General features: G+C 53.1%; 1 protein-coding gene across 1 annotated transcript; it reads left to right on the plus strand.

Annotated features, from left to right (window-relative positions):
* Positions 1-1,966: 1,966 nt before the first annotated feature.
* On the plus strand, positions 1,967-20,702 carry RBPJL (recombination signal binding protein for immunoglobulin kappa J region like). Its single transcript, XM_033075242.1, has 12 exons — positions 1,967-1,994; positions 8,351-8,426; positions 14,381-14,506; positions 16,057-16,127; positions 16,372-16,487; positions 17,337-17,511; positions 17,792-17,929; positions 18,416-18,525; positions 18,616-18,756; positions 19,062-19,217; positions 19,784-19,887; positions 20,302-20,702. The coding sequence occupies exons 1-12, from the start codon at positions 1,967-1,969 to the stop codon at positions 20,573-20,575; spliced, it is 1,515 nt and encodes a 504-aa protein (XP_032931133.1). The 3' UTR covers positions 20,576-20,702.
* The last annotated feature ends 4,985 nt before the right edge of the window (positions 20,703-25,687 follow it).

The raw sequence follows: 25,687 nt of genomic DNA on the forward strand, positions 1-25,687 counted from the left end.
CAGGAGGTGGAAGGTGCCTGTGCAGGTGGGCTCACACCTCTCCCCCAGGCAGGTGCTGGGTGAAGCATTGCCAGCCTGCTGCTCTCCTTCACACCACCTCAGGGTCCCCTCCACCCTGCCACCCGCAGCTGCTCCTGGCATAAAGGTTTTTCCAAGGGATATTCTGCACCTCAGCAGTTTTTTCATGTCTTTGGGGTGGGATAATTGGGGGAAAAGATATTTAAACTTGTTACCCAAAACCTCAGCTTGTCACTTCTCTCCTCCCTGCCCACTTCTGTGCTGTCTTGCCTCGCCTTTCCTGGCTCCTGCACAGACATGGATTTATTTAGTTTATTTTTATTCCAGTTCTGGTTGGAAACCCAAGGTGCTAGGGATGGAAATGCCACAGATAATGTAACTCTCCCTAGGAGATGTGCAGTGCCAGGACTGGGCACAGACACTGGAAGGGTGCTTTTAAGAAAAACCACACAAAAATTCATTTTATAGGTAGCTATCAGCCAGTATTTATTTAGCTCCAGGAGGTCTCAGTTGTAATTCATCACCAGGGCTGCTGTTTAATTGCTCAGTGGTTACGTGCAGCCCTGAACACCACGTCTTTGATAGCAGGGACACTGATAATAGGTTTAACAGCTGCATCTTAAAACTGTCTCAAGACTCAGTGCTCACACCTGGAAAACTATATTAAAGCATTAGGAGGACAGAAAATGGGTACAAGGGCATACTGGGATCCAGAACAGCCATCTCAAAGTGAGAGACGTGGCCTTTCCCTGGAGGTGAGCACAGAACCAGCCTGGGACACAGTGACTGCACAGCAGTGCCAGGAGCTCCTGCAGAACCGTGCAGGGCAAGGACCAGGGGGATCGCTCTGGCTGAGGGGGTGAGCAGGAACAGCAGCCTGACAGCTTTTCCAGGGGGCAGAGGTGAGCTGTGCTTTGTGCCCAGGATTGCTCAGACACCTGTGTCCCCTCACCTCATGTAAGCAGAGAGGCAAGCAGTGCTCCTCCCCAGCTTTGTTTCCCCATTTATTTAGCAGATTCTTTTTCCAGCACTGCTTCTTTCCTGGGAGAAAGCACTCACAAACCAGTAAATATTTTTGGGACAGTTAGAACATTTCTGCAGCTCTCTTCTGTCCACACCTCCCTGCAGTGGCAGGCTGCTCTGGAGCCTGTGTCTTGCAGCATCCAGAGAGTTTCAAAGACAGCCCAGAGGGAGGAATGAGCTGTCAGCCAGGAGCCAAGAAGGAGAAAACCAGTTCACGACTGATCTATTTTTAACAGCATCTCAGCTTTTGGATGAAGTCTTGGTTCTCCCCACGGCTGGAAGGGCTGATGCTGCCTGGACAGGGCAGGGCATGGCAGCTCAGTGCTGGCAGCAGAGACCAAGCTGGGACAGTGTCCTGGTCCCTGATCCAGTTTAATGCCCCAGCAGCAAAGGGATGGGGAAGCAAAGATGACGGGACAGATGTTCCCCCAGTATCTCTCCCACCATCCCGCACTTGGCAGCTTCCCTCTACCCTCACTTCCCTGGGGCTGAGTTGCATCCCTGTGGATGGAGTCCTCAGCCCTGAGGGATCACAGCACCCCCTCCCAGCCGTGCAGGAGCGGGAGGGAGATGGGTGGGAAGCGAGCGGCTGGCAGGCAGGTGCTGCGGGGCAAGGCAAACACTGCACCGCCTGCAACGCCAGAGACCTTGAGATAACACCGAGCTATAAAGGAAAAAAGGTCCAGGCAAGGTGAGTGCTGCTGCCTGGGCTGGCTCAGCCAAACCCTGCAGATGAGCTGAGAGGGACACTTGGACCACTCCTGACACTTCTGAGAAACGCAATGGGAGAAACAGTTTTTGCTTTTCCCTGCTGAAGGAGATGCTCAGTACCTGTTGCAAGGAGGGTGAGCAAGGGGAGAGCCACATGTAAGGACAGAAGGGTCACCTCTTCCTGACTCTACACCTGATCTCAGCCAAGGAGGACATGGAGATGGATCCCCAGAGACAAGCAGGTAAGCCAGCACACTTTCCCTGGGCACCTCCACCAGCAATGCTGCTCCCCAGGGCAATTGCTTCCCTCCCTGCTCCACCACTTGTCCGTCTGCTCTCCCTGCCAAATGCTGAGTCTCAGGAAAAACAGTCGCTTCAGGTTTCAGCCTGGCCTCCTTGGCAGCTCTCTCCTGGCTACAGGTTAACAGAAATACTCTGAATATTCCCCTTCTGGTTCATCCAGATGGTGGCAGGTTGGACCTGGGTGCAGCCTGCCTTGGGCATGGCAGGGAGCAGGGTGAGGAATGCTGCCAGCTCCCCACCCTCCTTGCTGTTACAGGGGATTTCTGTGCTGAACTGTAGAGGGGATGAAGCAGATGGACAAAGGAGAGGTGAATGTGTTCACAGCCTGGGAAAAGCCCTGACCATAGTGTCACAAGGAGGAAAGCAAGTTGTGGACCAAGGCTATGGAGCTGTGCTGGTTCCAGACCCTGCAATAAGTCAGGACAAGGAGTTGCAAGGAGTGGGGAAGAGCTGGGAGCCTGTGAGCAGGCACCAGCCAAGCCAGAAGGCTGTCCCATGCAGCAGGGCTGTGCAGAAGGAAGCACACACAGCAGGTCCAGGCACACGTGGCAGGGTGCAGGGCACTGATGCCACATGTGCTACCAGCTAACAGCACCTATTTCTGTGCTGGAAGCCTTGGCCACTGGTGGAGTAGCCCTAGACATGATGTTGCTGAGATTCACTCTCCTCATTTGCTTCTCCATGCACCCTCCTTTGCTCTGCAGAGCTTTTCTTTGCAGAGACCCTACCAGGCAGTTCTGAGAAACTCAATTCCATCAGTGTTACTTGATAAAAGTCTCAAAAAACGTAATCAAAATATGGCCAGGAGTCCCAACTCTGAGTCCTTTGGCTTAGGACACCTGAGTTCTGCCAGGACAACAGCAGAAAGACAGTAAAAGCACCCTCAAGCTGGAGGATGGGGAGAAAATTTGTGATGTCCTCAGCAGGACAGAAAGTCATCGTCCTTCCAGTCCACGCCTGAGAGAAAGGCTGCCCAGAAATGTGGGACCAAGGGAGGAAGGCAGAGGTGTGTCATGCCCCAGGGGACAATGAAGCAACCAGAGCTACCTGGAGAGATGCAGACAGCTTACATCATCCTGGAGGCACCTCTTGATGCCAAAATTGTTGTAGAAACATGGATGAATTGCTGGCACATTGTCCACGTATTTGCAAGACCTGCAAGCAGTGTGAAAGGATGAGGCCTGGGGCAGCCCTGGAGCTGGATCCACCCTCCCCTGGAGAGCTTCTCCCAACATAATCCCCAATCTCAAGGTGCTCTCTGCTTGCCCAGCTCTCAGTGCTACAAGCACTGAATCCATCCTCAGGACCACTTTACAGGCAGCAGTGACCTTACACTCAATCACAGCTCCAAAATCTCAGTGTTCATCCCCCCACAGCAGCCAGATGATGAGAAGCAAATCCCACCAGAGAGGACAGCAATGCAGTTTTTAGAGCAAGGAAGACTCAGGGACCACAAGCACATCAAGACCATGGAAATAACATGAATTTCCAACTCAAAAGGATTCTTTGTCCCCCGTTTAAGGACTGATGTGTCCTTGGTTTTTCCCAAACACAGTGGGAGAACCAGAGCAGACTCTTTCCAGGACTTTGCAGAGGTCTCTGGTTACAACTCTGCAGCTTTACTGGGCCAAGTGCCACCTGGAAGGACTCGTTGTTTGACAAACAAGGCTGTATTTCAACAGCACATCAAGGCTCCAAACCCAACAGGAGCAAATCAGCAGGAGTGCTGTAACAGGAAAACCTTGCTGGATGCAGAAGGAACTTCTGTTTTACTCTGTTTGCTCCCCACAAAAACCTATTTCCCATTTTATGGGACCCACTCCTCCATATTCACAGGGAGGGCAGGAGGAAGATTTGCTTCTTGACCAGGTCCTTTTGCAGGACAGATGTCTTTGACTCACAGCTCATGGACTCAGGTCCTGGCAGGTTTATACTGTGACATGACATTTGAAGTCCCCTTGGAAAGGAAATGCTGGGTGTAGCAATGGACAGAGCATCCCCTTTTAGATGTTCTCCACAACAGCACATGGGGTCTGTCCCTGCCACCAGTCTGTCTCTAAAAGACCTCCCAGTGCTTTGCCACTCACCTGGCAGGAAAGCCTCTTGCCCAGACAGCCCTGCACTGAAACAAGCTGTACCTGGGCTGCTTCGGCAGCAGCTGCCACGAATAAAAGCCACATTCACTTGCAAATTAAAATGTTAAAGATCTAGCCAAGAGGAAAACACGGCTAGAGGAAAACACATCTGCCAAATCTCCTTGTTCAACTAATCATGTCAGAGATGGCTCCTGTTTCAGGACTGCTGGTGCCATTTCTCTGCTCCTCTGTCCCACTCAAGACCTTTGGGCTACACTTGTCCCCTGAGCTGCACCACAGGCAATCAGCCCATCTCTAACTGCTACTTTCAACAAAACTGGAACACTCTGATTTTGATTAAGAGTGATCAGCAGGGGACAGATCCACCTTACTGACTCTCTTTAAAAAGCAAATGCTCTTCTGCAAACAGGTCCTTGGAGAACAGTTGAGCTGGGCCAAGAGACTTCAAACTTTGGAGAGAAAGATGTCCTGGCCAGAAGCTGATGCAGCAATGCATTGCCCAAGTCCTTGTTTTGTGAGGAAGGTGTTAGAGAGCATTTTTTTCCCCCAGAAATATGCATGTTCAACCACAAAGGAAAAGAGTCATAGCCCAGATCAGCTACTGGGCTGGTGCAGTTTGTCAGCTGAGCTCCTGATGCAGCAGAGCTGGTATGAGACTGATAGTTACTAGCAGGACATCTGTCTCCCAAATCTGCTGGGACTACTATCCCCAGCTGACCTCCAGGAAGTTTACATGGCACAGACAACCACAGACCGCCTGCTATTCCAGCCCAGCAATCACAGATTCATTGCCTGACCTCCTTCTCTAAATCCTTATATCATATTTCTCACTCTAGAGATGTGACTCAATGTGTTGGCATAAGAAAGCACGCCAGGAGAATATTCCTGTGCCTCTCCCCTTTATCCTACCCATCCTGCTATGTGTTTAATTGAAATAGCAGAAAGTGAGGAGTGCTTGGCGCCTGCAGAAAGGCATGCAGGGACTTTTATCCCTCCTCAGAACAGAAAAGCAAGCTTTCTGTAGATACTTTTCACAAGGATAACCTCAAAGGTAGCACAGGAAATGTCTCACACCTAACTTCACAGCTTCCACGTCCCTCTGGCAGCAGGAGGTTTGCTGTCCTGGGGCTGGGATGCTGTCACCCCTCAGGAGATGCACCAGAGAAGAGTTTCAGTGGCTGTGGCCTCCCTTCTGCCCACGCTGAAGAGCAGGTAACACTTTGGGGAAGCCATCCTGGTCCAGCTGCAGGTGTAGGAGCTGTGAATTCCTAAAGGCAATGTTTTTCCACGTGTGGAGCTTGCTTAATTTTCCAGCCCAGACAGAGATTCTTGTACAGGGGGTTATCTCTGCTGTCAACAGATCTACTCCCACTGGTTCCTGCCACAGACCACGGACTCCTATGGGTCCACAGACTACACTCAAAGACTCCTGAACTTACACATTGGCAAAGCACAACACAGCCCAGAGACACAAAAGCTGCATTCTGGAGAGAACCCAAGGTACTACCACCTCTCTGCAAGGGACAACAGCTGAGCCCTATGGATTTCCCTGAGGGGCACCAGAAGGACCAGGCTAGGGATGGACTCGTGGGCAAGCAGGGGCTTGCAAGGTGGGAGGATAGAAGTTTGCAGATAGACTGGCAAAGAAAGAATATTGGTGGGGAAGATAGATTCTGACTCCAGTAAAAAACACCAGGAAGCACAAGGTGTGTGAGAACCATGAAAGATTCAGACACAGGATAAGACACAGCAGCCTGGAGCATCCCACACGGAAACACTGCCATCACTGTGAGCCAGTGTCTGGAGTCTCCTGAGCACACTCCTCTACCCTCTCCTGCTTTAACAGAGCTGGTTTAAAACCCTTTCTGTGTAGCCAAGGCAGGAGAGAACCAAAGCCTTGTAAGAGCTGCAAACATGACCTGGCACCTAAAGGTACATCTGTGCTGTGAGTGCCTACAGAGGGGCAATGCTCACCAGCCCCAGCAGGTAATGGAGAGCACAGTCAGGGTCCCCATGCCCAGCAGGTCAGTGGAGCCCTCACGGCAGCTGCATGAGCTGCTGATGGAGCCCAAGGGCTCAGTTTGCTGCTGTTTGGGCCCAAAGTGGAGAAAGCATTATCACTGAGAGGTAATGACAAGTGTCAGGAGCCACTCAGCCTTCTGGCTTGGCTGAGGGAGACGTGGCATGAAAGGGCCCAAGAGGTGCAGGGGGAGTAGCTGACTTTTATAAGTTTCTTTATAAGCACCACTCCATCTATTTTTTTTTCGGTCGTGTTTTTTCTAGGTCCCATTTATTCACTCACGGTAGGGTTTGTCTGTAAATCCCATGTGTGTGTAGATACAAACAGTACTTATCTCCCCTCCATGTTTCAGCCCTATTCATCAGGCATTTGGAAATGGCATTTTATGAGTGCTGAGTTTTTAACAAGGCAGGCACGCTGCTCCAGAGCGAACAAAGGGGCCCCTATTGGAAACTTTAAAGATGTTTAAACAAAGACTTCTCTTGAAAACCTTTAACCCCTAATGCCAACCTCAAGGGAAACGCTATGTTATGAGCAATCAGAGCACAAACATCTTCTATGACCACAGATTGCCTACAACGGGCTGCCTTGTTGGCCACAGCTCCTCTGTTTGCTACAGTCACCAACCAGAGCAGCTCCCGAGCCCATCCTCTACTCAGCACATATGGTTTCTTTAACTCTGCAACAACAAATGAAAGTTACAACTTCCACAAAAATCAACAACAGCTTTTTCCCATTGGATGCAGCAATACCCTGTCTGCTTCGATGAAAAGTGTTGTTTTACTGCAAACACCAAGATCTGTCGCGTGGTTTCCAGATGGGAATTTGCATTTCGGATGAGGCCGAATTTATCCATATCCTGGTGGCAAATATCAGGGCTGAGACCTGAGAGATTTCCCCACACACAGATTTTTACTGGTATCAACAGTAATCTGATGAATTCCTGCAGAGATCACAAGAATCTGCTTGTGAAATGCAGTTTCTATTTCTTATTGAGAACCTGCACACTCACAGCCTGGGATTAATTGCTCCTGTCCTTGAAAAAATAAAAAGAAAAATCTTTACTAGCAAGAGATGCTATAGAGGGTCCCAGAGGGAGGGGTCCCAAAGGAAGAACTTCATAAGAATTTTAAAAATAATCCAGTGTTTAAGCAAAAGAAGCAAGCCCTGTGCCTTGTCCCAGGGCTGGGGCTGAGAACAGCCCCCTCTCACAGACCCCTGCTCCCCTCAGCCCCACTGCACACCCGTGGTGGCTTCCACTGATAGGGGACAGTCCCGTTTCCCTGCCAGCCTCCTCAGCCACGCCGGCTCCTGCTCTGCAGTTGCCTCCTGAACGGATTCAGCACCTCTCTGTCCCTGCACAACGAGGGGCAAAACCCCAGCAGAGCACACACCACAGTGTGGATCTGCTCAGCCCCGCTCGGCTCACAAACACGATGAGTGCAGAATAATCTGGTTTTCCAAACAAGTTTTCCCATGTAATTGCTTGGAACAGAAGTGCCCAGAGCTAATTTTATCCTGTGAAAGAGTTGGAATGATAAGCCGAAGGTGGGTGATTGCTTGTGCAAACGAGTATGCACAGACCCAATTTTCCAGTCGTGCAGAAACGACGCATAACAAACTTAGGGTACACTTCCGAGCTTATCTTTCTGCAGGATCTCGAGCTCCTGTTGCTCAGTACGCCTTGCCCAGGTGTACCAGACCTTATTATTCTCTGCTAAGAGATCCTCGCTTGTATAAGCAGGGACCTGCCCGACAGGTAGGCAAAAGGTGAGCAGGGCAGGCAGGCTGAGCCGTCCCGATGGTGCAGAGGGGTTCACACCCCTGACACAGCACCGACCGAGCGGGTCCCACGGCCCGCTGTGCCACCGAGCAAACCCCGGCCGGGGGTCGGGACGGCTCCAGCCCACAGAAGGGAGGAAAAATCCTTTGGGGCAAAGGTTATGCTCTTCCTCTCCTCCCGGCTTTGCTTTCTGCTCCTGATCGCCGCTCCCCTTCCTGCCAGCCCCGCTCCAAGGAAAAGCCCTCTCGGAGGCTGCCAGTCCCGGCGGCAGCGCTGGGCGCTGCGCACAGCCCGGGATCGGGACTGGGACTGCGACTGGGATCAGGACCGGGACTGGGACTCGGATCGGACTCACCGCACCCTCCTCACCCTCCTCGTCTCTCTCCCTTCCCGCAGGAGCGGCGGTGCCCGCGGAGCCCCTCACTCACCCGTGCCGGCCGCGGAGCCGCTCCCCGCCGCGCTGCTGGCTCAGGTACGCGGTGCGGGCGGTGCGGGCGGTGCGGGCGGTGCGCGGTGCGCGGTGCGGGGCGGCGGCAGCAGCGGGAGGCGGCGGGGCCCCGGCAGCATTTAACGGGGCGGGGGAGAGGGGGGGCGGCGGGGGAGAGGGGGGGCGGCGGGGCGGGCACGGCCCGGCCCCGGGGCAGCGCTGGGAGCGGGAGGGTCCGGCCGCCTGTGCCGGCGGGGGGGACTCGGGGCTCCAACCTGCCCCCGCCCCGCCGTGCCCGCGGCTCCCGCGGGAGATGCGCGCAGGTGGCACCGGCACCGAAGGGTGCGCGGCCCGGGACGGCCGTGGGTTCACCGGCGCGGAGGGCCCTGCCTTTAGTGGTTTATTTTCCTTTTTCCTTTATTTTTCTCTATTTTTCCTTTTAAATTATTTTTCTCTATTTTTCCTTTTTTCTTTTTTTTCCCTCTATTTTTCCTTTTTTTTACACCTTTATTTATCTTTCTTAATTTTAAATTATTTTTCTTTATTTTATCGTTCTTTTTAATATTTTTATATTTTTCTTTTATCTATTTTTTTTCTCCTTTTGCTTTTCTTCTTTGTTTTATATTTTTATTATTTTCTTGATTTTTCTTTTTTTTTCTTTTTACGTTCTTATTGTCTCTTCCCCTGCTGGGGAGTGCACCTGGGAGTCCCATAAACTCAAAAGTTCATAGAAAAGAGAGAGTCTTTTAAGCTTAATATCCACTTGACCTACAGTGTCCTGGAAGTTTAGGAACATCAGCAGGTAGTGCTGCAGTGTGGGGAGGTGAATTTGAACCAGGAAACTGCAGACCAGAGCTTGGAGGGCTGTAGACCCTCAGGTTAAGCTTCCATCAAGAAGATCAACTGATGTGCTTTGGAGATCATCAGCAGAGGCTTCTTAGAAACCCTGAATAGACCTTCCCAGTCCTCCAGCTCTCCCAGCACTGAGATCACTCTGGTGGTGGCAGGAAAAACCTTTAGTGCTTTATGGGACTGTGTTGTGGTGCTGTAACTGCACTTCCCTTCCTCTTTGCACACGAGGAACAGAGAAAGGAGAGTCCAGTAAATCACCCCCACTGTCTGAATTTTCTGATGTGCCAATACTGCTTTATCAAACTTGGGGGTTTTGGGGGTGTTGGTGCTCCTGGGGTGCCCACCCCAGCTGGCCCCTGCTCCCTGCAGAGCTCACTGCCACAGGCTTCTCGTGCTTCCTGCTCTCGGCCGCTGTTTGCCCTTGGTGTGGTCGAGAAATCCCCCAGGCCTAGAAAAGGCTGAATTTCACTTGTGTGTGCAGTGAGGGAAATACAGGATTTATAAATACCCATGCATATACAAGGGCTGTGGGTTGGGTTGGTCTGGATTAAAGGAGGTATTGAAAAATGAGGGAAGCCAGAAACTGCAGGCTTCTCATTTCTGTGATTTCTAATGGCTTTTCCTTTTGCACAAACATTGCCTTGACTCCATACCCAAGAGCACTGCAGGCACTGATCTGCACAAAATATAACCCAGACCTCTAAAATGGATATTTTTTATTAGGATGTTTGGTTTCCCCAAACTGAGGGAAGAACAATTGCCCTCTGTGGCAGCAAGTCCCCAGCAAGCTTCAGGGCAGCTGTGTCCTGAGCAAGGCAAACCACAGCTCATTTTTTTTGGGGGGAAAGCAGCAAATTAAGTCTCTGCACTTCAATTCAGTGCTACCTGTGCTTGGGGACACTGTTACTGTGGCTTACAGTTCTTGTATAAAGAGGTGATTTGAAGATCCAGTTTCTAAACAATAGCTGCCGGGATTGTATTTTGGTCTCCAGAGTCAGGTACTTTCATTCCCAGGGGACCAAATATATCAGATCCCTTCCTCAGCAGACTGAGCTGGTGAAGCTCACTGCACTGAAAAAGAGCAGGGCAGAGAGCAGTTTGCTTTTTCCAGTGCTTGTAAAGTGCTTTTTCTTCTCCTGTGGTTGCCCAAGTGTGCACACACAGAAGGTGATGTGTGACCAGGGCATGTCCCACACAGGGAGCAGCATTCCCCAGCTGGACAGAGCACTGAGTGATGCCCCTAAACACATTCTGCTGGGAGGGAGAGGGATAATTTTCAGCTGTGGTGTTAAACATCAGTTCTCCTAAAATCAGCAATGGGACTGTGGGGTCCAACCCTGCCAAAGCCTCCCGGCGCCTGCCTGGGCTCCCTGTGTGCCCACATGAAACAGCCTTTGCAAGGTGGTCCAGCTGTGTGTCTCCTGTGAAAAGCAGTATTTTCTGCATCATTTCCCATGGGAGAGGGCACAGCAACCCAGCCAGGGCTTGCAAGTCCCCTGGGCTACCCTGGGTTTGTCCCACCTCAATCACCAGGGCAGAGCCACCCTAGAGATGCACCACAAATGCACTCACACCCTCTCCTGAGGCACATCCTGACCTAAAGCAAAGGAAAACCTTGGTAAGTGGTGCCAGGCTGAGCAGGGAAGGGGAAAGGCTTACAGAAATCAGTGTAGGAGAAAGGTGGTGGATTCCCCCTCGCTCCCCCCTTCTTCTACATAATGCCCAACTGTGTGGAGAGCAGCCCAGCCCCAGCCAAGACCTCAGGCTCTGAAAAGGCAGCTTTTAGTGAGAGCTGTAAGAGCCCTGCCCGTGTGGTGCTAACATGACACTGAACTAACACTGCACTACAACCAAAGCATTTTAATAATTTAATATAATAAATGTCAGAAGGAGTGAATAATTCTCTGTAACCCTGAGGAGGCTGTAGGTGCCAGAAGGAGCCAAGTGGGCACACTGAGCTGCTTTAGCAATAGCCCTTTGACTCTCTGAAGATAAATTTAAAGCAGATGATGGATGCTGGGTGGTCGCCTCTGTGGGCAGAATGGCAAGCACTGTTCAGAAGTGCGTCACTGACACAATTTAGCCCCAAAATTTGGAAGGCAAGGGCTGCAGAGAATGGACAAAGAAAAGAAAGCCAAGTTTCTAGGTAGTTGTTCCTCCAGCTGGACATCAAATCTGAAAAGCTACCCCCTGTTTACCTGCCTGTGGCATGCACATTGCCACTTCAAGCAGTAAGTAGCACGTGGCTAATTGTTCCAGAAGGCTCTTTAATGAGTTCCAGGCAGTGACTCAGGTGGGGTTATGTACAGATGGCAGGGAGCAGAGATACCTGCACAAGCCTGGCCCTGCCTGAGCCAGAGCTGCAGAGGCTCTGCAGAGCAGGCATTGCTGCTGCCCACGCTGTCAGCACACGTCTTAATCCACAGGTTTTGGCAATTAGCTCCTGAACACTCCCTTGCCACTGCCTGGCCTCCATACCAGGCTGTTCCATGCTTTGCCAAGGGGTTAATGGCAGAGGAGCCCTGCAGGGAGACCCCAGGCTATGTGGATGGGCACTGGTGACTGCGTTGGTGACACTGACAGGGATGGAGCATGTGACTCTGCAGCTGAGACACGAGGACCCAAAGATATATTCCTAATTTTACACAGCACACTGAACGATGAGACTCACCAGGAAAAAATTCACACACCCAGCCTGGTTCTTCCCTGCTGTGTGCCCGTTGTCTCTGACAAACTGAGAGTGAAATGCTACTGAACAGAGCCAGCAAGGTTCAGTGCTCATTTAACACTGTGTTGCATTAGTGTGAAAGATTATCCAGGGCCAGGCCAATTTCCTTGATACATTTCCACATTTTTCCCAATCATAGTCAATTGAAAAAAACAAACAAACAAACAAAAAACCAACCAACCAAAAATAAAGGAGGAAAAAACAACCCAGCGTTTTGCTGAGAGATTCCCAAACAGTGCTTTTATATGAAGGGAAAAATAGCAAAGGCAGATCAAAGCTGAAATCACACCATTGCTTGGCAGCAGAGGAGTGAAACAGCTGCAGATTGCCATTATGGAAAAAGATTAAATAACTTTCTTATGGGATCCCTTTGGCTGTGCAAAGATATAAACTATTCATTGGCTAGAAAGTGGAGTGAAACTTTTCAGCAAGACTAAGAGACCCACCCTGGAGCAGCACTGGTGGGATACTGGTTAATAAAGCTCTGCTTCAGTGTGCTGGAGCAGGAATCTCCCAGCACCACCATGGAGGGGACAGGTACAGCCTTGGCAAAGGAGCTCCTCCTGCCTTGCCAGGAGTGCTGTGGGGAGAGCCAGGGCTAAGCCCAGAGCCCTGTGCTGGCAGCAGCTCTGGGGCTGCCACAAGAGCAGAGCCTGGTGGCAGCCTGTGCTCTGCAGCCAGGGATGGCCATAAAACATTCATTTTCCAGGCACAGAGTAGCAGTTAATGCTGTGGGTGACACTGACACTGGCCCTGGCTGTAAATCTGATTCTGGCAGGGCTCTGGTGATTTATGTTTACTAGTGATCCAGCTAACACATCTAGGATAAAGAGCTGGGGACAAGGAGGGCAGGAGATTGTATTGCCCCTCTAGTAACCAAACAGAGCACATCTGTGCAGTGCAAAGTGTCAGGTCCCCATGGCACTGCTCAGAGAAGACACTGGGTAAATATTTGCTTTATGGGACATGTGTTTTTCTTCCTCATACAACAGGAGAGCATCAGCTCCATCCAAAGGTGGGAAAGCTGGAACTGAAGTGTTATGTATTTAAAGTGAATTGCAACATGGGTGCTAAAAGCTGTAAGGGGCACAGCCTTTTTAAAACTGTTGTACTGGGAAGAACAGAGTTGGCAGGCAAACTCTTCTAGAAGGTTGCTTGGATGACTGCAGCCTCTCTCCCTGGGAGCTTGCTCTGCCTCTGAGCCCAGAGGAGCTCACCACCAGGAGCCTGCCTTGAGGTGATGGCAGGACAGACTTACCTCTTCTCACACATCTGATCATTTATGCTCTCAACTTTTCTCTATTTCTAGCCCATTTAAGAGGAAGAGAGACTGTGTTTAATGGGAATGTTCCCCTGCATACCTACTGCAAGTTCCTCCTTGAGTGGCCATGGCTGATACCCCTGCTGTCACTGCTTCTCCTCTGAGCCATCCCCAGTGCTGCCCACAGCCCCCAGATGCTCTCACAGTTACTCAGTGATGTGTTTTCCACTGTGGCTGGGACTTCAGAGCCTTCTCTGGCCACTGCTTTACCTCTGTCTCAGACAGGAAAGCCATCACCAGCCAGGCTGGGTCCCCTCGGTAGGAGCAGTGTTCCCAGTGGCCACATTGACAGATGTGCCAAGGAGAGATTCCTACACAGGCATCTCCTCCTCCTCCTCTGGTTTTATCTTATCCAGTCAGAATCCCCAGCCCAGGGAACGCTCCTGTCCCAGACTCAGGGGGTTTAGGGGCTTTCAGCAGGGCAGGAGCTGATGTTCGGTGAGTGGTGTCACATCCTCTGAAGGCAAGCCAGCACCACAGACCTCCACAGCTGACATCCCAGAGCTCTCCCCCCTGCACATCCCAGGTGCAGAGCAGGGAATCTCAGACTCACCTCATCTCTCCAGCTGGTTAACACCCAACCTACCGAGTTAGCAGAGTTAAATGCCAGGTGCTTGGGAACTCCTTCTAGTTAATAGAGCAGAAATAATCAGCAGAACCACCTACTTCTTAGGTCTCGGAGAAAAATGCAGCTATTTTCACCCAACATCCCTTGCAAAAGCCAATGAGTGGCTCCACCTCACATGACAGCTCCCCAGCTGCACTCAGAGCTCAGCAGCATCATTTCCCAACTCACTCAAAAGCCATACAGCAACAAGCATATCCAGTGGAAAAAAACAAATTAATAATCAGCTAGAGCACAGCCACCATTGCATGGGGCTGGAAGTCTTAGAAATGCCCTGTGTGAGTTCCATGGCAAATTGATGAAGCAGTTATTCCATTATCCAAACTTGATATTTTTCAAGGCCAGCCCCATTCTTACAGCAGCTGAGCTTTATGAAGGGAAACCTTTCCACCTTCCCCACCCCATCAGGCTGCACATGGACGGAGCTCCTTGCTGGGTCTGGTGCCACAGTGCCAGGGAATTCTGTCTTGCAGATCCAACCCATACCAAGCCAGCCTGCTCCAGGACAGTGTGCGCAGGTACCTGCAGCTGCCAGCAGACCAGACCGTGCTGATCCTACACGCCAAAGTCGCACAGAAATCCTACGGCAACGAGAAAAGGTGGGAGATAGTTCCAGCTTCCCCCATGGCCATTTCTACACCCAGTGCCTAAAGCTTGATTTCAGTCATGCTGGATTTTGTTGATCTAAGCTGGTGGAGCAAATTATTTGATATATGGCCTCTGCATTCGCTCACTTTGCATCCAAAGACATCATTTAGTCTCCATGAATTGAATAACATGAGAAAGGTATTAGCTCCAACCTGCATCCATCCCAGTTAGACATTCCCAGTGGTTAGGCTCTTTCCATGAAGCAGTAAAAGAAGTCAAGATTCTATTCAAATCTCACCCCCCGAGAAGGAAAGGCTAGTGTTTTAACTGCCCTGTAACTCTTGTCTTAAAATCTACACGGCCACAGCAGGGTCTGGGGCGTTTCCATCAATGCCAGTGGTCTCCAAAAAGCTGCTATTTTTGAAAATCTGTCCACACTGCAAAAACACCTTGAGGTTCTGGCTTGAATCTCCAGAATTGCCACTCCCTGGCAGTGACGTCAGACTGCGGCACTGCAATGTAATTAATCCTCCATTAATCCTTGTGATATAAATACTCCTCCGTTATTACTGAGTGTGGAATAGCTGTGAGGCGACGAGCTCAGCCTCCAAGGCGTGACCACCCAGACCCCAGCGACCCCAGGAGACAGCTCTGGGATGGGCTGGCTGTGCCTACAAAGTTCTCACCACATCTAGTCTCCTGCCAGGGGCTGCTGGTCCACAGGTAAAAAAGTTATTTCAGGACTGAATCTTCCAGCCAGGAGGGAGCCCTCTCATCACAGCCTCTTTCCTCTGCTCCTCTCCCCATACAAGGGATGAGAGTGAAAGTCAGATGCCAGGTCTGAAAAGGGAGAAAAAACCTGCACAGAGCTTGCAGGTTAAAGTTTGACGGTGCTGCTGCCATTTTCCTTTACAGTGGGAGTCGGGGGCCTGTGCTGTGGAGGAGTTGTTTAAATAAACCTGTACCCAGGACTTTAGGGCTCCAAAATATCCAACCCACTGCACTGGTATTTTCTCCGCTAGTGCTTTACCCAGTATCAATAGAGGATGAATTTACATCATTCACACAAGTGCAAAGACAGTGGAAACCCAAATAAAACACAGGAAAATGGGTTTCCAAACTCCTGGCTATAGATTTATTTGCACTGGGCTCCAAAACTGATTGTGAATGCAAACTCTGTTCCCAGTCTGCTGAAACTCCCACGTGGCAGTCAGGCAGAGGCAGGGGCAGATCACTCCCTGTCTTTGGGGGAGCTGGAAGTGTGGGTGCCAGGGTCCCTGTCCTCCCATCCCAGGGCCATCCTGTCACTGGCAGGACATGGCCACCAGTGGCACCACCAGGTGTGGCAGCTGCTGTGGCTGGAAGCAGGCACTGGAGGGGTGCAGGGCAGAGGGTCCCCAGCTCCTCACTGAGCTCCATGTGCCTCCCAGGGTGCAGGGCTGCCCCCAGGGCTGGTGATCCCCAGTGAATGTCTCTGCTCCCAGCACAGCCCTCCAGCCACTCCTGAGCACCTTTTCAGGGTGCTGAAGGGCAGTGAGAAAATGCCCTCTTGTCTCTGCAGGTTTTTCTGTCCCCCACCTTGTGTTTACCTGAGTGGACCAGGATGGAAATTAAAGCAGGAGCAGATAAAAGGTGAGCACTGGGCAGCAGCCCTGGACTTTTCCTCCCTCCCTCCCTCCACCATGGAGAGCTGCCCTCTGCAAAGGGGACAGTGGGTCCATTTATGTTGGTTTTGGCCCCCCAAACTCCTTTCCTGCTCAAGCCTGAGCCCTCTGAAATCCAGATCCAGGGAGGGCAGGAGCTTGGCCGTGCTCTGCTCCTGGAGAAGCTGAGCCTGTGCAGGGGGCTGGAAGATGCTTCTCTTTGTTTCTTGCAGCCAGGGGCCTGGGAGAGGCTGGATTTCGGGTGTGTGGGTACATGGGGCTGGACAGCATGGGCAGCAGCCTGATGGAGACCCAGAAGCTCAGCTTTGAGGAGCAGCCAGATGCAAAGGTAAGGCCCGTGGCTCCCTGGGGCTGTGAGGATCTCCCTCATGCAGGAGCTGGGCTGTCACCAGCATCACCCCACACCCTGGGATGTCACACCCTCCCCATCCTCAGGATGTCACAGCCATAACTCCCCACTTCCACTCTGCCAGCCTGTTGTGGCATGTGCAGTAATTCAGGCAGACCAAATATCCCCTTCTTTCCCTGGAAACATCTTTTCAGCCCTGTGGCTGCCAAAATCTGCGCAGCTCCCTCAGCCCTGGTTCCTTCTCCTGATGAGCAGCACCGCTGCTTGTCCCAAAATGAAAGCCTGGTCCTTAATTTGCAGATAAACAACTAAAAGAAAAAGAGCCCCAGTTGATCCCAAAGTTCAAAAGCTTCAGCAGAGCTCTGGCATCTTTTGATTGGAGGGGAAAAAAAGGAGAAAAAGCATTATCTGGGGTCCCTGAAGAGCACAGGGTCTGAGGCAGGCCAGGAACCTCACAGAAAGAGCCTTTGTCCACAGTGCTTGCCTTGCTGCTGAGGCACAGCATATCAGCCAGGATGAGGGAAACCATAAACCCAGGGTGATTTCTCATGTTATGTGGGATAAATCACACATGAACATTCATTTCCACAAGGAATACTCTGCCCCCAGTGTAAATAAAGCCTCTGCCGATCCCCAGCTCTTCATTCCACCTGTAATAACATCTCTGGTCGTTTCTCCCTTTAAATGAACCCGGGGCTCATTGAAAGGGCGCTATTATGTCCTTGTGGGGTGGTGAGGAGGGTGAGGAGGGTGAGGAGGGTGAGGAGGGTGAAGAGGGTGAGGAGGGCTGGGCAGGAGCTGCTGGCAGCCCCTCTGTGCCCGTGGCAGGGGTTCAGCTGTGCCAAGGCCCTGTACATCTCGGACACGGACAAGCGCAAGCATTTCCGCCTGGTCCTCAAGCTCTTCTTCAGCAACGGGCAGGAGATCGGCACCTTCCACAGCAAACTCATCAAGGTCATCTCCAAACCCTCGCAGAAGAAGCAGTCACTGAAGAACACAGACCGTGAGTACAGGAATGGCTCTGTGGTGGGTGCCAGCCCAGCTCTCTGCTCACTGCTCTGGAGTGGTCCCATGGGAACTCCCAAAAGGGGATGTGTGTGACACAGTGATGTCTCATTTCCAGATGGCTCACCCATCACGAGCTGTGATGCCCTGATCCCAGCGTGGTCCCCACACCATGGGCCCCACCTGCACTCACACAGAGAGGAAGGCAGTGGGGAGGGTGTTGGCTAGAGCCATCACTCAGCCCTGGTGAGCACTAACTCAGCCACCTCTCCCCACAGTCTGCATCTCCTCAGGCTCCAAAGTGTCCCTGTTCAACCGCCTGCGCTCCCAGACCGTCAGCACGCGGTACCTGTCTGTGGAGGGGGGAGCCTTCATCGCCAGCGCCAGGCAGTGGGCAGCCTTCACCCTCCACCTGGGTAAGGACCCTCGGGGACACTGATGCCACCATGCTCAGGGCTGCCTGCCTCCAGGCCTGGCTCTCCTGTCCTGCAAAGCCAGCTCCTGGGGGTAAAAAGTGGGGATGCAGCGATCTGGTTCAGTCTTACTGCTGTCCAGCATTCCTGGTGTGTCTCTGGATGTTTCCCACTGGCTTTGAGGGCACAGGGGCTGTGACCAGGGCAGCAAGAGCTGTACTGGTCTGGAGGTTTACAAATCCAAGCAAGTGACTTGCCTGGAAGAGGCCAGAGCCCAACAGTATTCCTGCCCACACTGCTTCCAGCGGTGTCCCTGCAAGGTCCTGCATCCCCATCCCGCTCCCTGTGCTGGGCTCCAGGGAATGGCGGTCTCTCCAAGCAGAGCACAGACAGCAATAAGAAAGCAACGGGAGCACGGGCAGACCTGTGCCTAGCAAGGTTAGAGCCACCAGCCCGGTGGGTGACTGTGCCTCTCTCCCTCCCGGCCAGCCGACGAGCGCTGCCCGCGCAGCGAGTTCCCCCTGCGGGAAGGGTACATCCGCTACGGCTCCGTGGTCCAGCTGGTGTGCACGGCCACCGGTGTCACCCTGCCGCCCCTGGTAAGCTCCATCCCCGCGGTGTCAGGCATACGGAGCTGCCGCCCCAGGGCTCCGAGCCGCGGTGCCATGCGGGGATGCTGCCGCCCGCAGATCATCCGCAAGGTGATGAAGCAGTATGCCATGCTGGACGTGGATGAGCCCATCTCCCAGCTCCACAAGTGTGCCTTCCAGTTCCAGGGCAGTGACCGCATGTACCTGTGTCTCTCCACAGACAAAGTGATCCAGTTCCAGGTATGGCAGTGCAGGAGCAGGTGAGGAACCCAAGGTGCTTGCTGTCATCTCTCCAAATTCCTGTGTTGTGCAGGCTGGGGAGTGTGTCACTAGGAGAGGTCTGCATCCAAACTAAGGCCAGAACCATGGCAAAGCTTTGGTGGGGACAGTGTAACTGAGGTCTTTGGAAAGGAATCATGATCCCTATTTCCATGAGCAAAGCAGTCACTTGCTGGAACCAAGACACTGAGGGCAAAGCCAGGCATCCCAGCCCCATTCCCACCATCTCCACGGCTGTGTTTTTGGACTCTGACCACTCTCCACAGGCATCTCCCTGCCCAAAAGAAGCCAACCGGGAGCTGCTGAACGACGGCTCGTGCTGGACCATCATCAGCACAGAGACAGTGGAATACACCTTCAGCGAGAGCCTGGCCTGTGTGCGAGAGCCCGTCAGCCCCGTGCCACTCATCGCTGCCCTGCAGGTAAGCACAGCCTCGGGCTGTCCCCCTTTGTCACCTCCCTGCCTCAGACTGTCCCCCTCTGTCACCTGCCAGCCTCGGGCTGTCCCCCTCTGTCACCTGCCAGCCTCGGGCTGTCCCCCTCTGTCACCTGCCTGCCTCGGGCTGTTCCCCTCTGTCACCTGCCAGCCTCGGGCTGTCCCCCTCTGTCACCTGCCTGCCTCGAGCTGTTCCCCTCTGTCACCTGCCTGCCTCGGGCTGTTCCCCTCTGTCACCTGCCTGCCTCGAGCTATGCTCCTCTGTCACCTGCCAGCCTCGGGCTGTCCCCCTCTGTCACCTGCCTGCCTCGGGCTGTCCCCCTTTGTCACCTGCCAGCCTTGGGCTGTCCCCCTCTGTCACCTGCCTGCCTCGGGCTGTTCCCCTCTGTCACCTGCCTGCCTTGTGCCTCCTGCTCCTGAGCCCTCTCAGCCCTGTGGCATCTCCCAGTTTTGGGATGCTGTGGCAATGAGAAGCACAGGCAGGCTCTCTGTGGGAGAAGGGGTCTGGCTCACTCTGCCACATAACCCTGCCACACTCTGTGCCTGTCACAGCTCACAGGTGGCGGGGACGTGGCCATGCTGGAGGTGCAGGGGGAGTATTTCCATGCACACCTCAAGGTCTGGTTTGGAGATGTGGAGGCAGAGACAATGTACAGGTAACATGGATGAGGGAGCTGGGTGTAAGGCAGGGAACAGCTGCCAGCTGTGGGCTGTGCTGGGCACATCTGGGAAGGATGTGGCTGCAGATTTGGGGACAAGGACACTTGCACTGCCCATCCTGCAGGAGCAGGCACGAGCACTGCAAGCAGAGGCAGGGATGAGTCTGGTGCCTGCTCTCTGCCCTGGCTGCATGGGCTAGCCATGGGTGGGGGACAGCAGGGATGTCAGGGAACTGCAAACAACCAAGCAACCCTGGCAGAGAGGAATGAAAGACTGGGAGGAGAGAGGAACCTGGCTGGAGGCTTCACACTGAGCTCCAGGATGGAGAAGTGCAATCACTCACTGCTGGCTGCTCCTGCACAGGACCTTCCTCAGTTAATGCACTTTTTCCTCTCCTGTACTGTTGCCAGGAGCCCCAAGTCCCTCGTGTGTGTCGTCCCTGATGTCTCTGCCTTCGGCAGTGACTGGAGGTGGCTGCGATATCCCATCACTGTCCCGCTCCTGCTGATCAGGGACGATGGCCTCATCTACTCCAGCTCGTTCACATTTACCTACACCCCAGAGCAGAGCTGCATCCCAGGGCAGCAGGTCCTCTCAGATGTTCCCCAGGACTCAGACAAATTACTCGACAGCATCCACCAGGAGTTTACCAGGACCAACTTCCACCTCTTCATGCAGACCTAGCAGGCTGGGCAGGCAGAGGCTTGGCCTCACTGCTGGCCTGGGGAAGGGGAACAGCCCTGAGCCATGCTGGGGGCTCATCCAGGGCTTGGGGTGACCCTGCCAAAGGGTCCTTCCCACTCATCAAACACTCACCATGCTCCTGTGATTTACTGATTTTTCTCTTTCTAACAGCAGCATCTTACACTGCTGAGGTCCCGCATGAGAGCATCAATAAATCAGTCTTGAAGGACCCTTTACTGATTAAATTGCCTTTTTACTGACTTGCATGATTTACCTGCATGCTGGCATAGAGCACCACAGCTCCCTCGGTGTCCTCAGTCCATATATCCAAAGGCCAGGAGGGACAGGGATAATGCCTGAATTCGACCTTAAGTGTTACTGATCCATACCAGGAATCCCTGCATCGCTGCTGTGCTTTTCAGCTCAGCAGGAGCTGCTTCCCAGCAGCCAAATACCCAGCACCAGATGTTTTGGTTTTTTATTGGAGGCCCAAATGGGGTTATTTAAGAAGGAAAAGGGAAAAAGAGAGAAAAAACTTCAGTGTGAAACCCAGCTCCTCCCTAGCTGGCGTGGCTCTGCCAAGCTCTGTTGTTTTACACAATTAGACACACGCAGAAATGCAGTGCTGGCATCAGCAGGAAACTGCTGATTTAGATGCCATAAAAAGCAGCCAGGTTTCCTGGAGCTGGACATGAGCATTTTGCAGAGTGGGTCTTAAAGGCTTTATTTAGATCTCCATGGCATCCAAAGGCCTATGGAGTACCTGGAAACCTTCTGGTTTGGCAGTCCTGAGCTGGTTTGAAACAACCCAGCAGGCAGACTGCAGTGGTAGTCAACCCACCCTGACCTCAGGGCAGTGGCAGGAGAGCAGGGGAAGCACAGCCCCCATGACCTGCAGCACCCCAGGATGCACAGCTGGGCATCCCTGCAGCAGCACCTGCATTACCTGCATGTTTTCTGTGATCTGACGTGTCAGATGCAGCACTGCCCTGCATGCAATCCATCCTCAGCCTTGTTGTGTGCATCCTGTGCCACACTGTGGCTCCTGAATTTGGGGCTGCAGAGCCCTTACAGCCTCATATCACCCAGCAGGGAGATGCTCAGGCATGCCTGGAGTCTTGGCCTCCTCCCTCTGCAGCCTGTACCTGTCACTGGCTCCCACAGGAACACAGCATCCTAACCCAAGGCTTCCCAGGGGACAGCATCTCCCTGAACTCCACCAGCAGATGGGGTTCCTTCTTCCCCAAAACAGCAACCTCACTGAGGGTAAAAAGCTGTTGGCAGACACATCTCTGCATCTGAAGCTGCTTTGGAAAAACTGGGAGAATATTACAGCCCACACCAACAACCAAGGGCTGCTGGAGAAAAAGGCTGGAGGACAGAAGAAGGGTGATCACATGGAGATCCACAAGGGATTCAAAAGCAAGTTCCTTGAGCAGGTGGCAAATTCCTGATGTGCTCATTAGGTGTTGGGAGCAGTGGTAGAAGACTCTACTGCTCCAATTTCTGGAAAATGCTTGAGTATCTTACACAGATGTGGGGGGTTCCCCTCTGCTGTTGCTGCTGCTTGGCACCCCATGAGCCCACACTTAGCATCCCCTGCACTCACTCCCCAGCAAACCCACCCCAGCCCCAATGCACCCGAGGGTGAGATGCAAGAAAATACTTTAATCAACCCAAACAGAGGATCCCCCAAAAGCATTTCCTGCCCCATCTGCTCAGTGAAGAGCTGGAGAGCTGTGGAAGGGTGGGGTGAAGCCTTTTGGTTGCTGCCTGCAGCAGGAGTGTCCAGAGCACACAGGCTCCTCAATCCGCTCCCCTCTCTCAGAGGCCAGGGCATAATTCACATTTTATGAATGGAAAGCACCCTGGGTTATATTTAGCACCAACCCAGACCCAAAGGGCAAGAGGAGCACTGCTTATTGACTTCAGGGGCTTGGAACAAGCCTGCCTTGTTATGTTTACAGCACTTTGCTGGATGGAGAGGCCAAGAAAGCACTGAGTGGCTCATTCTTGAAGCCTGATGGATTAAGCAAACAGCCGCAGTAATTCAAGCCACATGGGGAAAGGGGAGAGGTGGCAGCGGCGGGCTGGGGGGCCTCGGGGGGCTCCTGCCTTTCCCCACCGGGCACAGGCTGCCTTTAATCTGCTTTTCACAGCAGGTCCCACAGTGGGAACGGGGAGCTTTGAGCTCCTGGAGGCGACACTTGCCTGCCACGAGGAACATATGCTGCACGTCGCGCAGCCGAGCCGGGAGCGCGGCGGAGCTGTTTATTTGCATAATCACCGATTAACACAAATGTCTCGGACAGGCGCCAGCCAGCCAGTTGCAATGTTCTCGCTCAGGAGTCAGCAGAGCCTGTCTCTGCCGGATCCTACCATGATCCAGCATGTGTCCGGGAAGGAAACACGGCACATCCAGCTGGGCTGCCCGGAGAGCCCGTCTGACTGCTCTGCTCTGTGCCCCCGAGCTCTACATGGAGCTTTTCCCTGTCCCTCAGGCAGCCAGAAACATGGGTGCGTATAAAATCGAGCATGGAGAGACCTTGCCATCGCTCCAAGAGCTGGGGATTTAGGAAAAGCATGGAATGCTTTAGGGATGCACGGGATAACTCGTTTAAGATGAGGCGCTGCATGAGCATCCCCGGGTGATGGTGAGGCTGGGAGGCAGTGGGGATCCCCTGCTCCCCCCATCCAGGGTGCAGCTGGGGCAGCCTCACCACAGCCAACAGCCACTGCAGGTCCCACAGGACACCATTACCTTTAAAAACATCAAGAACAAAATTAAATCGTGGCTTTCCCGCCGTGACACGATGTCCCAGAGGAGCACCAAGCCCGTTTTGGGTCTGTCTCCCTCCTACCTGGGCTGTGTCACTGTGCTGCCCGTCTGAAAGAAGCTGCTGCCATCTAGTGAAGCCAGCCCAGCCCAGCGATCACACTGACTGCCCACTGTGCCCGGGACACACACCGGGAACCTCTGGCCATCTCCGGGGGACATCTGCTCTTTAAACTGTCACTGCACTGCATTTTGCCCCAAATCACACAGCAGGTTTCCCAATGGGTTGGTTGAGTGTTTTTCAGAAAGGGGAGGGCAGCTGTGGAACACGTGCAGGGTGGGCAATGTCCCTTCCCTGCCCACTCAGCCCACATCCAGCTGGTGACACCACTCTTGGCACTGAGGTGGCAGGTGGGCTGGCTTGCTTGTAGGGATTTATAACACCTGCAGGAAAACCAGAAAAACTCTGGTTCAAGTTTTTAAACCAGAAAAACTCTGGTTAAAGTGGGGGTTTTGCAACCCCTGAGTGCAAGGGGTGAGAAAAGGTGGAGCTGGCCAGGGGGCTGAAAAGGGTGGGGCTGTTCTGTACCAGTGAGGTGTTTGCCTCGACAAGGACAGCCCCAGGGCAGGTCCCTCTGCTCTGCTGTGACTTGGTCACCTCCCTGACAGTGCAGTAGCAATTCCCCCAGGTCCCAGTCCATCCCCTGAAGAGAAGCACAGAGCTGTAGGCCAGCATCACCAGGGAATCTGCATCAGGATGAGCAGCTGCAGCCAGTGCTGGAGACACCCCCTGAGAGCAGCCCTTTTCTGCTTCCCCTGCTCTGAGCCCTTTGCTTGGGGCTGTCCCTGCCCCACACCCCCAGGCAGAGCCTCCAGGCAGGCCAGGGGCCCCATGGCCCACACTGTTCTGTAAATATCTGTACCCCTGGCCCTCAGGGGATGTGGGGATGCTGCTCTGCCCATCAGCCAGGGGAAAGGAGCAGGGATAAACCTTTCCTTGAAAACTGCTCCAAGGTGTTGGTGCCCAGGGCTGATGCAGTGCACAAAAGGGACTCAGCCAACCAGACTGAAGCAAGGGGCCAGTTACTGCATCACAAGCCATAAAATCCCTGTCCCTACCAAGCCTGGTCCCAGCACACAGGGTCCCCAGTGAGGACCCTGAGCATCCCAAGGGCACTCCTGGCCCCAGCACACAGGGCCATAGATTTGCACAGTGCCCTGTGCTAGTTTTATCCTTTTCCTGACAGAGCTATAAATTACCCAGCTGGGCCTCAGGATGTAAAACTATGCTGGGGCCAAAATAAGCCAAGCTGGGTTGCTGAAGAATTACAATTACCTGCTCAAGAGGCTTCAAGAGCATTGGGAACTGCTCAGGCATGTGGCTCTGCTGGCCAGGCTCTGAAATAAACCCAAATAGCATCAAGGACAGAGGGAGCCCCAGGCACCCGTGGGTGCCCATGTCACCAGCAATGCCAGGAGTGGGTGTCATTAGCCCTGGGGCCTGAGATGGGCAGTTCAGGGGTGGAGACTGCCACGCTTCTGTGCCCACAGCCCTGGGCACTCAGCCCTGCCCATGCAGCCAAAAAGCCTGTGGAAAATTAGGCCTCCTTTTTGTCAGTGGTTTGTTTCTTTTTTTTTTTTTCCTAAAAGCAATATGAAAACAAGAGAAGCAACTCAGGGAAGGATCAAGCCCAAGGGCCAGCAGTATCCCCCAGGTCTGCAGTTCTGGGTCACTGCCCCAAGGCTGTCACTGGGGCTTCATGGCCTGATTAGGGGTGCAGGGTCAGTGCTGGACACAGCTCCCTGTGGTCAGCCCCACACCACAGCACTGATCCAGTGAGAGGGAGCTGGATGGATGGCACTGGCAATCTCCTTTCATCCTTTCATTCTCAAAAGAAAAACATAGATGGTTTTCTCAGGATTCACTAAGGAAGGAAAGTAGCTTTTTAAACAGCTTAAATAAACAACTGGGCTTGGAAAACACGGCCCTGATTTCCATGCCCTGCTGCAGTAATTAGGGTGCAGAGCAGGCAGGCAGTGACAGATCAGCACTGAGAAGGAAAGGACTGGATGCAGCTCCCTCCCCGTGAGGCCAGGGGGAATTTAGCATCGGTGGAGCTGCCAATGGAGGGGTGGAGCTGCCAATGGAGGAGCTGAGCAGCACCCCTGGGTGCTCATGCACAGCCCTAGGGCTGTGGGGCATGGCAGGACCCTGGTGCCCAGAGCATTGTGAGGAGCAGGCAGGGCTGTGCAGTACCATGCATGGAGCACACTGGCACCAGCTGCATGGTGGTGCTGGCTGCAAGAGCCCCTGTGCCCCAGATCCTGCTAAATCA

Source organism: Catharus ustulatus, chromosome 17, assembly GCF_009819885.2.
Source record: "Catharus ustulatus isolate bCatUst1 chromosome 17, bCatUst1.pri.v2, whole genome shotgun sequence".
NCBI lineage: Eukaryota > Metazoa > Chordata > Aves > Passeriformes > Turdidae > Catharus > Catharus ustulatus.